The sequence below is a fragment of the Telopea speciosissima genome, chromosome 5 (assembly GCF_018873765.1).
Source record: "Telopea speciosissima isolate NSW1024214 ecotype Mountain lineage chromosome 5, Tspe_v1, whole genome shotgun sequence".
Classification (NCBI taxonomy): domain Eukaryota; kingdom Viridiplantae; phylum Streptophyta; class Magnoliopsida; order Proteales; family Proteaceae; genus Telopea; species Telopea speciosissima.
In genome coordinates, this window is record NC_057920.1 from 52,678,043 (window position 1) to 52,691,809 (window position 13,767).

At 39.5% G+C, this 13,767-nt stretch overlaps 1 protein-coding gene across 3 annotated transcripts; it reads left to right on the top strand.

The window, feature by feature from the left end:
• Positions 1-513: 513 nt before the first annotated feature.
• Positions 514-13,347, top strand: LOC122660902 (putative lipoate-protein ligase A). 3 transcript variants are annotated; one of them, XM_043856154.1, is made up of 5 exons: positions 514-720; positions 835-932; positions 4,435-4,673; positions 12,108-12,256; positions 12,963-13,343. In XM_043856154.1, the coding sequence occupies exons 2-5, from the start codon at positions 919-921 to the stop codon at positions 13,239-13,241; spliced, it is 681 nt and encodes a 226-aa protein (XP_043712089.1). In that variant the 5' UTR covers positions 514-720; positions 835-918; the 3' UTR covers positions 13,242-13,343. The 3 variants fall into 3 exon arrangements, with proteins under 3 accessions (XP_043712089.1, XP_043712088.1, XP_043712087.1); XM_043856153.1 differs by having other exon boundaries at positions 515-720; positions 832-932; XM_043856152.1 differs by lacking the exon at positions 514-720 and having other exon boundaries at positions 729-932; positions 12,963-13,347.
• Positions 13,348-13,767: the final 420 nt, after the last annotated feature.

The window sequence follows — 13,767 nt, forward strand, 5'->3', positions numbered from 1 at the left end:
GCTCCACTTCAGTTGCCTAAATCTTTTTTCAATATCCACCCCAATTTAAAGGTACAGAAGTGCTCAAAATCACCATGAATCACTCTGGTTTCAGTTTAGTTTTTATTTTAGAGGGCATTAGCCTGAACCCATGTAAGACTTGGGCTACTTGGGCCTGACATTCTTAGCTTTGGCACGCACTTTATGTGCTTATGCTATGACTGCTATCATTTGGTCACGTCAAATTTCAGCCTAATTTGAGTTGCTCAGGTGGAGAACTAAATAATTAAAAAATCTAAGACTATGAGGAGGATTCATAAGACTGAGTGAGTGTATGGATATACTTGGAAAGTATACCATTACATGAGTGGGTAAATGATTGAATTTGAGGCTGAAATCTGATACTTGACCATTCAATTGTCAAAATTTCCAATTTCAAGCTTTAGGGACCGTATTCCACAATTTAAACTCCTTGCTCAAACCTATATTCCACAATATACAGAAGTCAAACTGATGATTTGATATTCTAAGTTTCTAAATGTTTCATATATTCTTTGTAGATTTCCAATTGCTCTGTTGTTTCACCATTTTTTTTATTGCATGATATCTGTTATGACATTTGGGTTCTAACTGGTTTTGTCTATTTGTTGTTGATGGATGGTACCTTCCAGAACTATATCACCAATTCAGGAAACAAGAAGAATTCATGGGAAGTAGACTCTGATCCACAGGGAGGAAAAGGTTTCCCAATAAATTTTTAGTGTTCACTATTCAATGGCTGTAACTCAAGCTAAAACTGTTGTGGCTCCATTGATGAATATCGTTAAATTGAAAGGAATGTCTGTCTTACAGCAGCTTCATTTGGAGGAGCGGTTGTTCAGGACCTCTTCCGATAATTGGTGCATCATAAATGATGGAACAAATGCTCCTACTATTGTCATGGGAGTGAGTGGGTAAGCTTACCTGATCATTTTACAAATTTGCATTTAAAACTGTTGATGACAGAGTTGCTTTTATTCTATTTCATATGTAACTGTTGTTGGTTCAGATTTCATTTGTTTTTTTTAACTATTTAATTGGTTTAAGAGCTTGGTCCGAAGAGATGTCTGTCGTGGTTACTCGAGTGACAAGATTATTGCCTTTTTCAGTATGAGACATCAATACTTAATTTTATTTCTTACCCCTGTGAGTGAGGATTGGTGACTCGAAGTCTTGAACTGACTTTCCTTATTCTAAAAACTTTACTCAATCAAGTTGGCTTGTTGAATGTATGGCTTATAACCATGGAAAAAGAACTCGGTCGAACCGACTGAAACCACCGACATATCTTGGTTGCGAAACCGAGATGAAACTTAGTGGGAGTTTAAAAAGTTCCAGGTTTCGGTTGGGTTCGACTGGTTTCGGTCGAAACCAGTTGAACTGAACCAAACCAAAGTTTAAATATCACATGTTTCGATCAAAACTTGTGATATCTCGCAAGTTTCGATCAAGACAGTGGAGAAGTCGCAGGTTTCGACACAGGAGTGGGAGTTTGGCCTCCTAGTGTGGATTTCTTCGCATATTTCGTTCGTTTGGTGCATCTACAACCTTTATCAACCGACTTCTACCAGTGTGTGAACCTCTCTTCTCAAAGGTAATAGTATTTTTGTCCCAACATCATGATAGCAGAGACCCATAGTCCATAACAGCATCATGATAGTGGCTTCGAGAGCGACGGATCAGCATCATATGCTGGGTATGGATCGAATGGTGGTGGATATGCTGGTGGACCATCCTTTGAGAGCACCTATTCGTTTGGATATATGAGTGGTCATGATACATCTGCTACTACATATGGATATGGGGATGGGTTAGGTACTCGGTCATCCTTTGTCGACAGTCACGGTGAGCCCCTCCCTAGGCTGGGATATCTTATACAAGTTGATGATGGGGCCTATAGATTGGCAGTTATGGACTATCAGAACAATTGGGCCCAAAGCGTGTCATGGGATACATATGTGGTGCATTCAGAGAAACGGCTCTGAAATATTCAGTGATATGCTGCTCGTGGACCCACTAAGAAGCTCTGCTTGGAATTAAGCAAGTGTTGATTGTTGAAAAACTTTGTTTTATTTGGATGGCATGTATTATTCATTGTTCTTGTACTTTAACTTTATGTGAACTAAGTATTTGTAATACCAGATTTAGTGTATCCTTTAGCGTGCACTAGAAAATTGGGTCAATATCCACAAGTACCATTTTGAGTGGTTTTTTTTTTTTTTTTTTGGTGAAAATAGTTCATGCATTGTGTTTAGAGTATAAAAAATAGGCTGTACACAATAAAAATTGATCTAAAAAACCATTTCTGGGCCTCAAAACCATAGTCTCGAGTTGGCTGGGAAAAAGTTCCAGGTTTTGACCATATCTCGGTTTTAGCCAGGTTGAAACCAAGTCGAAACCCGAGACTTAGAACCTTGTTTATAACAAAAAACGATGTTACTAATGCTGTTATTATATGCCTCCTTAGAAGGATTGCATGAATTGGTCAAATTACTTGATTGTAAAAGCATTTAAAAATTCAAGTGGGTGATTGATATAATCACTATCTGCTTGGCTGCTTATTCAACCATAGTTCAATATCTCGCGATATATCGGTATCTCGGGCCTACCGAGATATCTATGGCGAAATTTCGCCGAAATATTGCATTTTTTCTGTAATATTTCGGGAGTCCATCTCGGTGGGTTTTTGGCCATATCTAGGTCTGATACTTCATGGACACCCTTATTTAGGCTAAATAAACACATTTAAATCTTCATATTGCGAAAAAATAAACTCAAAGTGGTGTTTTGGGCTTGCACCCTTGATTGACAGTATACGGTCGCCGACCCTAATGTATAAATAGTGAAATACACATTGATTAGGCAGTTAAAGACATAAAAAAAATTTAAACAAACTAATTAAAACTCATAAGACATAATTCATAAATCATATTCTCAAAAACTCCATAATAGTCAATGACTCGATAGTCAATACTCAATAGCTCAATAGTCAATACTTTAATAGGCAATACACAAAGTCACAAACTCACAACTCACAAGTTCACAAATCAGTGAAATTACTACTTACAACTTACAAGAGACAAGACTCGCAAGACTCACAAGTCACAAGTGCTAATAATAGTTGCTGTGCCTTCCTGGATCAACCCCACTCATGGCCCACTGGAGTCGACGTCCATTGTTCTCTGTTTGAAGGACATATGTGGACCACGGTATAGTTTCGGAGAAGAAAAGAGTATAGTCATCCACCAGTGTCATGTAAATGGAGTCATCAACATACTGTAGGTAACCTATCCTAGGATATGGGTTAGGGTTACCAATCGGTCCAACCTGTGAAGGAGATGATCTAGTATGATATGATGTCGGCAGAAGCGGCGTTGGCACTGGCTGCATGTATGGCTGGTGAGGTTGGTAGCTAGGGTTGTAAACGGATCGGATTCGGCTCGGATAGTGTTATATCCGCATCCGCATCCGATTAGCTATCGGACGGATCCGGATAGTGCTAAACGGATACGGATCGGGTATTTTATCTGTTTACATGTAAATGTAGCTTTTCGGATAGCTATAGCCTATCCGTATCCGCATCCATTTAGCTTTCGGACGGATTCGGATAGTGCTAAACAAATACGGACACGGATACGGAAACGGATTTCGGCTATTCATTTACACCCCAATTGGTAGCTAGGGTATGCAAAGATGTCATATATAAAAGATGATCCAGTATGCCCCTGAGGTTGTAGATCGGCCTCTGGTGTCTAACATAGAAATATTTCATTATAATCCAACATGTATTGAACATATTATTTTCAAAAAAATTAGTTTTAGAGAAAAGAGAATTACCTTAAATAATGAAAAATGCTTGGAGGATGTGCTTGGATGAGGCTCCGACGTGTTTCCGGCGATAATGCGTCGAAAACTATGAAGAACAATGCTTGGAGAGTGGAAGAAAACCAAAGAGAAGAGAAGAAATGAGCAAAGGAGAAGGAAAAATAAGAGGTTTGCAGGTCTCGGTCGATATAGACTTGCGAAATACTGTATTTATTTCCATGGTCACGTGACCTTTAAGTGGAATAAGTGGTCATTTGCATCATTTCGTCGATATATTGGCCTATGACCGAAATATGCCGAAATTTCCGAAATTTCGACCGAAATTTGTTATTTTTTCATTTCGTATACACATTTCGTCTCGGTCTTGGCAAAATTTCCGAAATTAACCAAAATTTTGCCGATATATCACAAAATTTAGTTCCATGGATACAAATCATACAACTTGATAAGGCAGAGATTGATGAAATATTCTATCACTTAGCTGAAGTATGAGTTACATGTATAATGTTCCAAGTTTCTTTCACCTTTCGACTTTTTTGTGGTTCCATGTGTTCTTTGTGTGTTCTAAACAATTTGAATCTGTTTATGTAGGAAACCGTCCGAACTTCTTGAGCTTAAACTTGTATTGCAAGATAAGGTTCCTGTGGTCAGAAGATTTACTGGGGGTGGCACTGTCGTTGTTGATCCTGGGACCATTTTTGTGACTTTTATATGCAACAAGGATGCTGTTCCTAATGTAGAACTATATCCACGCCCCATCATGTCTTGGAGCGGTCTGATCTATGAAGATGTGTTTCGAGGGATTGCTGATTTCCATCTCCGTGAGAATGGTATTGGTTGGAATTTTGCTTTGGTAATCCTTTATGTACTACTGTATCGAAATTATAAGTTGTAAAGGAAATCTTGTTTGTCTGTGCTGCACGGCTTGATTCTTTATTTTCATTTGAATGGTGACATAAAGTGAACATGGCATTTGTAAATTTTTTGCGCTAATACTTTTAAAGGAAACATTTTAATGTAGGATTAGGTTTACTCAGCAGGTAATGTGTCAAATGCAACCTGATGTCATTAAGTAACAACCATAAACAATAGCAGATGGGGTTGAGATCCACTAAACAAGTAGGTTTTAAAAACCCTCAATAAACCAGAATCGCTGACAAGGGTGTAACAGCTCAGAATTGTAGGAAACTCAATAAAATCAAATCTGGAACTCAGATATAAACATAACTTAAAATAGTAGTTGGCTAACAGTAGAACAATAACATATTAAAAGATCAAACAGATCTGATGGTTGGATTTAGAGCACTGATAGTGTTTCAATTCTGCAGGATACCTTAAAACAGAATCAACAACTCCAGCAAAGAGAAATTTTGATAATCTGATCCGAATAATATACTAATCGAATTCTATTCTCACATGGCAGAATCAAAATATGGAAATTACAGTTTGATCCAAGGGTTTGATGCTGAGATTAAGCAGTGTCAAATACCTCAAACCAAATCTGAGATAGTAAGTATTTTAATGGAGCAATGAATAGATTATATGAAAGACAATCAGGTATCAGCTAACAAGAGTCAGATTAGCAGCAGAATTAATTAACTTTAAAGACTACAGTTGCTGAAACCGATAACCACCAAAATACTGAACTTCAGCAACACGATACTTACTTGAATGGAAGAAAGAAGAAGAATAGAATACGAAGGATATGAACTATGGGATTACCACTATAGAACTAGGTTAGAATCACCACTAACCAGCTGTTGAATCACCATAATAGAGTAGCACTACATCACCACAGAACATCATAAAGCAAAGCTCACAATAGGAAGGTAAAATCATGGATTATGCCCAGCTGCTGTCTTTATTTATAAAAAGTAGCAATGTGAGTCAAAATAGGACTCAGCACTAATAAATAATCAAAACAAGCTAGCAATAGGATCCGTTGGTCGTTATGCCTAGTGAGGTGTCCTTTCAAAATCCAAACTAGGAACTGAACCAGAAAATAGAAGGTTAGGAATTTTGTCAAACCAGCCAATAGAAGAGGCCCAAGTTCTGATCGAGTGGTGCTTGTATAGGGAGTAACTTCTGCAGAAAATTACAGCCTAATCTGATGGTGTGATTGTGAAATCCGGAGGTTGATCCAAAATTCTAAGGTTAAGGTGCAGGCTAGATCCAGCCAGTGGAATGGAGTGAAAAGGTGGTTGAGTGGGGTGGAAGATGAGATGGAATGGTGGTCAAAACCAAACAGGGTTTAGTGGAAGGATGAGGGATTATGACACCCAGAAGATCTGCAGCAAATCTCTAAGCACAGGGATACAACAGCCTGCACTCTATGGGAAGAACTACAGCAGCAGCAAGATAGCTCGATCTCCTTGACTGAAGAACAGCAGCAGCAGTTATCACACTCGATTGATCTTCTCAGTGTGTGGAGCAGTCACAAAACACAGCAGCTCTCAAGGATTGATGGAAAAGTAGAGGTGGTGTAGAAGATAGAGAAATAGAAGGTTGGGGGTAGGGGGAATGGGCCTCTCACCCTGGGTCTCTCACCCACAGCTTTCTCAGCTGTTGCAGCATATGGGGAGCTCCCACATACGATGGCTAGAGTGGCCAAATATTCTTTTCTCTAATAATCTGTCTTTCATTAAAAAAAAATCCGATGCCTTTTTAATAGGCAGACTTACAATAGACTTCCAAAAATAAAACTAAACTAAAATAGAAACTTAATAAGATAGAAACTACTAAATCCTATCTAAAGAGAAGTTGACTAAAATAAAATTATTTGGCTTTATACTTCAGCCACAAATTAGAAACTAACAATTATGGAAACTTCTAAATTAATTAAATACTAGTAAATATGGAAACTTCTAAATTGCATTCAGGCCCAGCTGACTGAGTGACTGGTCAAAGAGGATCCTAGCAGAATCATGGAGCAATCTTCCTCTCAAGCTGTGGAGCATCTTTGACTGGTCAAAGTGGATCCCCAACCAGATCGTGGGGCATCTTTGGGCTGTCCAGTTCTGGCCCAGGAGTGGGCCTGGTCTGGTCCATCTCTGGCCCATAAAGGGGCCTGGTCCGATGGACCTTCTTGTGTCTCTTTCTCTGGCCAGATTCTACATCAGCTCTCTCCCTCTTAAAAAAAATTTGACCACGAATTTTGGACTGAGTGGAACTGAGCTTCAAGTTGTGCAACTCTGTCGTCAGTCCATAGAAAAATGCAGGCCGTTCTTTGGAAACACGAATGTAGTCTAGGAGATGTGGCTGTCACTCTTCAGTGTTCTTAGGTGGAAGAATAAATTCCACTTGCTCTACTTCAAGATCTTCAAACGTATTCATGGGAGCAGGCACATAGGTGTTACCAAACATTTCAGATTCAGACTTGGACTTATCTCGTAAAGGGACTTCATATGGGTCCTTACTAGCTGCCAAAGGTTCCATGTGGGACAGCACTACTAATCACCTCGCATTGTGCTTTCCTTTACCCCTTTTCTGTTGATGGTGCTTACTATCTTCCTTTGCCGGTGGTGTCTCAAGGAGGAGTTGCAACAGTTGTTGACGCCTTGCTTGGGCAGACTTCAAGTTAGCTCTCACAGCCGGAATGTTAAGAGGATTAAGTACCAATGGTTTCCCTTTGAAATCAAAGAAACATTGGTTTTTAGTACCTCCTACCAAGACATTGTTGTCGTAGATCCAAGGCCTTCCTAGTAGCACATTGGTCAAAATCATAGGGATGACATCTCACCACACATCTTCGTAGCCGGAAATATGAAGAGTTACAGAACACCTTTGAGTTACTTCTAAGGTGCTGTCATTAAGTAATGACAATTTGTAGGGCTGTGGGTGTGGTTCAAGCCTGAGTTGCCTGTCGATGACGAATGCTAGAGAGACCACATTCATGCAACTCCCACTGTCTATGATGACTTGTACTGTAGAATCCCCACTGTTCATCAGTGTGTTAAAAATGGTGTGACGCCTCCAATCCTCTCCCTTAGATTCAGCCAGCAGTATTCTTGAGGCAACATTAACTTCATAGGTGTTTTGGGCCAAATCATCGTCTAGAGTGCCATCCAATTCTTCACCCTCAGGGACAGCGTTAACAGCCCATTCACCACTCAACTGTGGGTCACAAACAAGTATTTCAGGGTTGGATTCTATGGCTGTAAGGATGGAATTGGCCTTGCCGCGCTGTGGACAGAACCTGGCGACATGGCCAAGTCTATGGCAATGGTAGCACCGTATTTCAGCAGTTTCCATAGGGGCTTTGCCCTTATCTAGTGTGACTTGTGGAGCTGGTGTAGAGGCAACACTAGAACGGTTAGGAGGGGGGGGGGGTCTTCTTTTCTTCAGCAAGCTGAAGATTGCAGCGTCTAGGGGCTGCCTTCAGAAAATCCTCTGTTTCAAGGGATTTGTCAAAACAGTCATTGAGACTCTCAATTGGTACAACTCCCATTTTGTCACGAATCTCAATTTTCAGTCCCAACTTAAAGCGGGACAGAAGCTGTTCATCCTCCTCGTCAATTCCGGTACGGGCAATCAATTTGTTGAACTTGTCCATGTACTCCTCTACGGACAAGGTGCCTTGATGAGGAGTGTTGAGTTGATGATGCAGCCTTCTACGGAATGTGGAAGGTAGATATTTGGCCTTCAAATGATCTTTCATCTCCTTCCATGTAGTAGGCTCATCATGTTGGCGGCGAAGTCTGTCTTCAATGTTTCTCCACCACTCCCTTGCTGGTCCAATCAACCTTGTACGGGCCAGCTTGAATTTACGGTCCTCCGTTAATGTAAACCAATCAAAATAATCATCGAACGAGCACAGCCAATCATAAAACACAACAGGGTCAGACTTCCCATTGTAATCTCGCAGTTCCTGCTTGACCTTTTGCTTATCGTCTCGCTGCCTAGCATCAAAATCAGCAGCTGCATCATCACCATGGTATAGGTTGCGTGGAATCCTTTGGGGCAGGCGAGGAGGATAGGTAGGATGAGGTGGAGGTCTTCCAAAAGTAGGCTGCCTAGAGTTTTCTTTCACTTCCTGCACATCGGTCTTCAAGGAAGCTATTTCAGTCATCAACTGTCGAACAGCTACAACAAGCTCCTCATTAGTACTTAACTGAGCATGGTGAGGGAGGTTAGAACTCTCCTCATCTCCCATAGCTCTGATACCAAATAATGTAGAACTAATTTAGGTTAAAATTAGTCCCAAATAACCCAGGAATATTCAGCAATCTCAAAACCCAAACTAGGAACTGAACCAGAAAATAGAAGGTTAGGAATTTTGTCAAACCAGCCAATAGAAGAGGCCCAAGTTCTGATCAAGTGGTGCTTGTATAGGGAGTAACCTATGCAGAAAATTACAGCCTAATCTGATGGTGTGATTGTGAAATCCGGAGGTTGATCCAAAATTAGAAGGTCAAGGTGCAGGCTAGATCCAGCCAGTGGAATGGAGTAAAAATGTGGTTGAGTGGGGTGGAAGGTGAGATGGAATGGTGGTCAAAACCCAACAGGGTTTGGTGGAAGGATGAGGGATTATGAGTTATGACACTCAGAAGATCTGCAGCTAATCTCCAAGCACAGGGATACAACAGCCTGCAATTGATGGGGTGAACTACAGCAGCAGCAAGATAGCTTGATCTCCTTGACTGAAGAACAGCAGCAGCAGCAGTAATCACACTCGATTGGTCTTCTCAGTATGTGGAGCAGTCACAAAATACAGCAGCTCTAAAGGATCGATGGAAAGGCAGAGGAGGTGGAGAAGATAGAGAAATAGATGGTAGGGGGTAGGGGGAATGGGCCTCTCACCCAACAGCTATCTCAGCTGTTGCAGCATAGGAGGAGCTCCCACACAATGGCTAGATTGGCCAAATATTCTTTTCTCTAATAATCTGTCTTTCATTAAAAAAATCTGATGCCTTTTTAATAGGCAGACTTACAGTAGACTTCTAAAAATAAAACTAAACTAAAATAGAAACTTAATAAGATAGAAACTACTAAATCCTTTCTAAAGAGAAGTTGACTAAAATAAAATTATTTGGCTTTATACTTCGGCCACAAATTAGAAACTGACAATTATGGAAACTTCTAAATTAGAAACTAGTAAATATGGAAACTTCTAAATTAGAAACTAGTAAATATGGAAACTTCTAAATTGCATTCAGGCCCAGCTGACTGGTCAAAGAGGATCCTAGCAGAATCGTGGAGCAATCTTCCTCTCAAGCTGTGGAACATCTTTGACTAGTCATGGTGGATCCCCAACCAGATCGTGGGGCATCTTTGGGCTGTCCAGTTCTGGCCCAGGAGGGGGCCTGGTCTGGTCCATCTCTGGCCCATAAAGGGGCCTGGTCCGATGGGCCTTCTTGTGTCTCTTTGGCCAGATTCTACATCACATATTTTATCTGATGCAGGAGCTGTTCCATGGGCTGGGCCGAATCCATTTGAAAACCCAAACCAAGATGAACCGGGTTCAATTGGGTCTTTGGGTTCAGTAGGATAATTAATTTATTCGAGTTTTTAATTAGTTGGGAATTATCTTGTAATCATCTATTTTAAATTTAATAGGTTAATTCGTGATAGGATTGATTTATAATTTAATTAGTGCTAGACTTATATTAGGGATTTATTTCAGTTTTAGATTTAGATTAGGAGTTTTATTTTCTTTAAATACTATCTTGAAAGCAACGAAGCATCAGATTTGAATGAATGAAAGTTTTGGTTTTTGTTACCAGTTTGGTACGAAGCAGGTTGTGTGACCACCTCTATCCCCTTTCTTCTTCTTCTTCTTCTTTCCCATCTGAAATCTTCTCTTCCCTCCTCTGTTAATTCTTCTTCTTCTTCCCTTTTATTTCTATTATTCCCTTCACGATGCCCTGTTCTGCCTAATGTGATTTGCAGCCCAGAAGTTGGCATCAATCTCTGCTGCCTCTAGTCAAAATAGCTTAAGATTGTAAGGAAACATCCCTACTACAGAAACATTCACCCTACAAAGTGGCTCTATTTTAGTAGTTCTGACCAGGAATCAGATCTGGTTCTTGCTTACCACCAAAGTTGTTGCAGGTTCTGCAACTTCTCTCTTCTGGGTTATTAGGGCTGGTTGGCGCGATATCTAGGGATAGGTCGCTGTGGCGATTCGAACTCAAGAGGCTCGCTGCTATTGGACCTCTCATGAGGAAGCTTTACTGTAAAACCTATTTTCCCCTTTGCCGCTGTTTTATTTTTCCAGAGGTTGGAGACGACCTCTCAAGCCCACTATCTTATCGTATTCTTTCTTTCAACCCTTTTCCTCTTCGTTTCCCATAATACCCTTCCCTTAATCCATTAATTCTTCATATCCTTATCTTATTCTTAATTCCAAGTATACCCTTTACACTAGGTATGTTATAAACCTTTGTTTGTGCTTTGGAGTTCCAATAAATTACAACTCTGCATTCACTTATGAGTTATGACTTCAACTTATTTACATCATTACCACCCTCCTTGTAAACGTTGATTTATTTACGGAGCCATCAACCCTTTTATTTGAGCCTTTTATTATTCAGGTGGGCCCATATGTGATTCAATTAGGGATTTTGAACCCCGGATCTCCATCAGTATCGTATCGGAGATATGCAAGATACGCTAAAGATACATATGGAAATGGTCAAGAAATGTGTGGATGTACTTACGATATATATAACATACAGTTTTGAAGCATCCATATATGACAATGAAGCATATTTGGTCATGGTTGGGTGAGCAAAAACAATCCAACCATATGACGGGTGTGGAGTTCTCCATTATTGCCAAGTGTATCAATGGTCAAGATGCCATCACTTTTTTGGGGAAACAACATCCTGAAATTTAAATAGGAAACTGCTATTCAATTTTTTGCATATCTTTTCAATAAATATTCTTCGTGTTTAAAAATCTTATGCAATCTGTTGCTTTGTAACAAATCCTGTAAATTTTACCTTAAACTAATGGAATCTAATTATTTGACGTAACCATCCTAACATGAAAAGAACCACTCAAAGGAGAAAGGGAAAAGTAGCACTTCTCTCATGGCTAGCTAGGTTTTTCAGTTTACTATTATTTGCATTTCCAGTTTATTTTCCACTAACTTTCATTCATTATATTTTTGTGTTGTTTTGTTCTGTTCAGGCCTGTGTAACTGATCTCAGTCTTGTCTTACTAGAATCACTAAATAGGATTTCTATTTGGCTTATACTTCTCTGGGTTCATTTAATGTTTGTTCAAGTGGATGGAATGATGTAGAAATTCCTTGGTTATAGATTATGTTTTTGGGAACTACAAGTTCGGTGGAAACGCTCAATCTATATCAAGAAGACGGTGGATTCACCACACTTCCTTTTTATGGGATTACGAGGACAAGAATATGGCTTACCTAAAAGTACCAAGACGGGCTCCTGAATATCGATCAGTATGATCTTAACTCCATTTTCCTTTTTTCCCTCTGAAGTAGTCTTCTCTGTTTAATTTGAGTCCTGTACAGGTATACAATCTTGATCCATATTTTATTTTTCTTCAGAAAAAGATTCATCCACATGCATACAGCAAAGGGAAAGGGGTAATACAAAAGAAAAAAATGCTATTAATTTATAATATTATGATTTGACTAAAATTTATCATGTTCATTTTGTCTGCATATTTTTTGTACAAATATTCTTCAGATCTAGGTGTCCTCTTGCATTGTGTGTTTTCTGGAACTTCTGGCATTCGTCTCCACCCTCCAACCATCTCATTCAGTGTCTAGTCAGTTTAATGGATTATGGACATGCCTGCAGAAGTTGTTTGCTTTGGTTATTCAGATCTTACCAATTAATTGTGTTCCAAGTCATGTCTGATACAAGAATTGGCCCATGTATTTGGTTATAATACATCGGTGAGCATCTAATACATGCATATTCTGAAATACTCCTTGGACTATCATTCTTACTTAAATATGCTCAAATACACAATATGTAACTTGACATATTAATTGATGGGATGGCATTATGATATGTAACACACCATGTTTCGAGCATTGTGTAACTTCTTATCATGGGTCTTTTATTATATGAATAAATCTTCATTTTTATAAATCGTTTTTTTTTTTTTTTTTGAATATTGCATCACTTTCTTTCTAGGCAAGGAGTCATGTAGAATTCGTTTGCCGTATGAAAGACTATCTGTCGACATTAGATTTCATCGACAGAACTGTTAAGGCTGTCAAGACTCATTTCTCGTTGACATCCATGCAATTGGAAGAAGTCAATATTCATGCCAAGACATCATTTGACCATTCCAGCAAGTTGCTGACACAGGCAGAACTGGAGGCAGCTTTTGCAACTCAGATGAACTTATATGGGGAGAGCACTGGATTGAATCAGGTACAGGTAGGTTTGAAACACATTCAATCTAACTGAAGACAACTCTGTTAAGATGGTCTGATCATAGCCCTGAAAATGGAATTGCTACTCACCATTCTCTTGTAATAAAATTAGCAATCAGAAGGCTGTCTCCCTCTAGTGAGGTTGGGTTTTTTTTTTACTTTGGGGGGGGGGGGGAGGGGGTTATTGTGGTTCAATTTGGGGAGGGGAGGCCATGTTTTGATCATAGGACCAACACATGAACCCCAACAATTTCTTATATAATCTGGCCTGCATAGGGTCTGGTTTGAGTTTCAATATGAGCATATGAGTTCAATCATTATTCTGGTCATGTGTTTAAATTTAAAATTTACCCTGCTGGTTAATTGTTAGTCCATAATAATGGCTGGACTCGTGCTATTTTAGTTTCCAGTTCAATTTGTTTTTTTGAAGTTTTTATGAGAGTCCTACAATAACTAGGATTCCCCTAAAGCTTGCCAACGACAGCTTGGTAGGTTACTCTTTCCGTTTAATCTTTGTTTCCATCTTCAGTATAGGATTTGGTTGAGGTCAGTCAAAATAT

Bases quoted from the DNA above. Each gene is read 5' to 3' on its own strand.
- LOC122660902 (XM_043856152.1), top strand. From the start codon at position 754: ATGGCTGTAACTCAAGCTAAAACTGTTGTGGCTCCATTGATGAATATC. The intron at 933-4,434 runs GTAAGCTTACCT...CTGTTTATGTAG, and splicing joins ATTGTCATGGGAGTGAGTGG to GAAACCGTCCGAACTTCTTG. The intron at 4,674-12,107 runs GTATTGGTTGGA...CCTTGGTTATAG, and splicing joins TTTCCATCTCCGTGAGAATG to ATTATGTTTTTGGGAACTAC.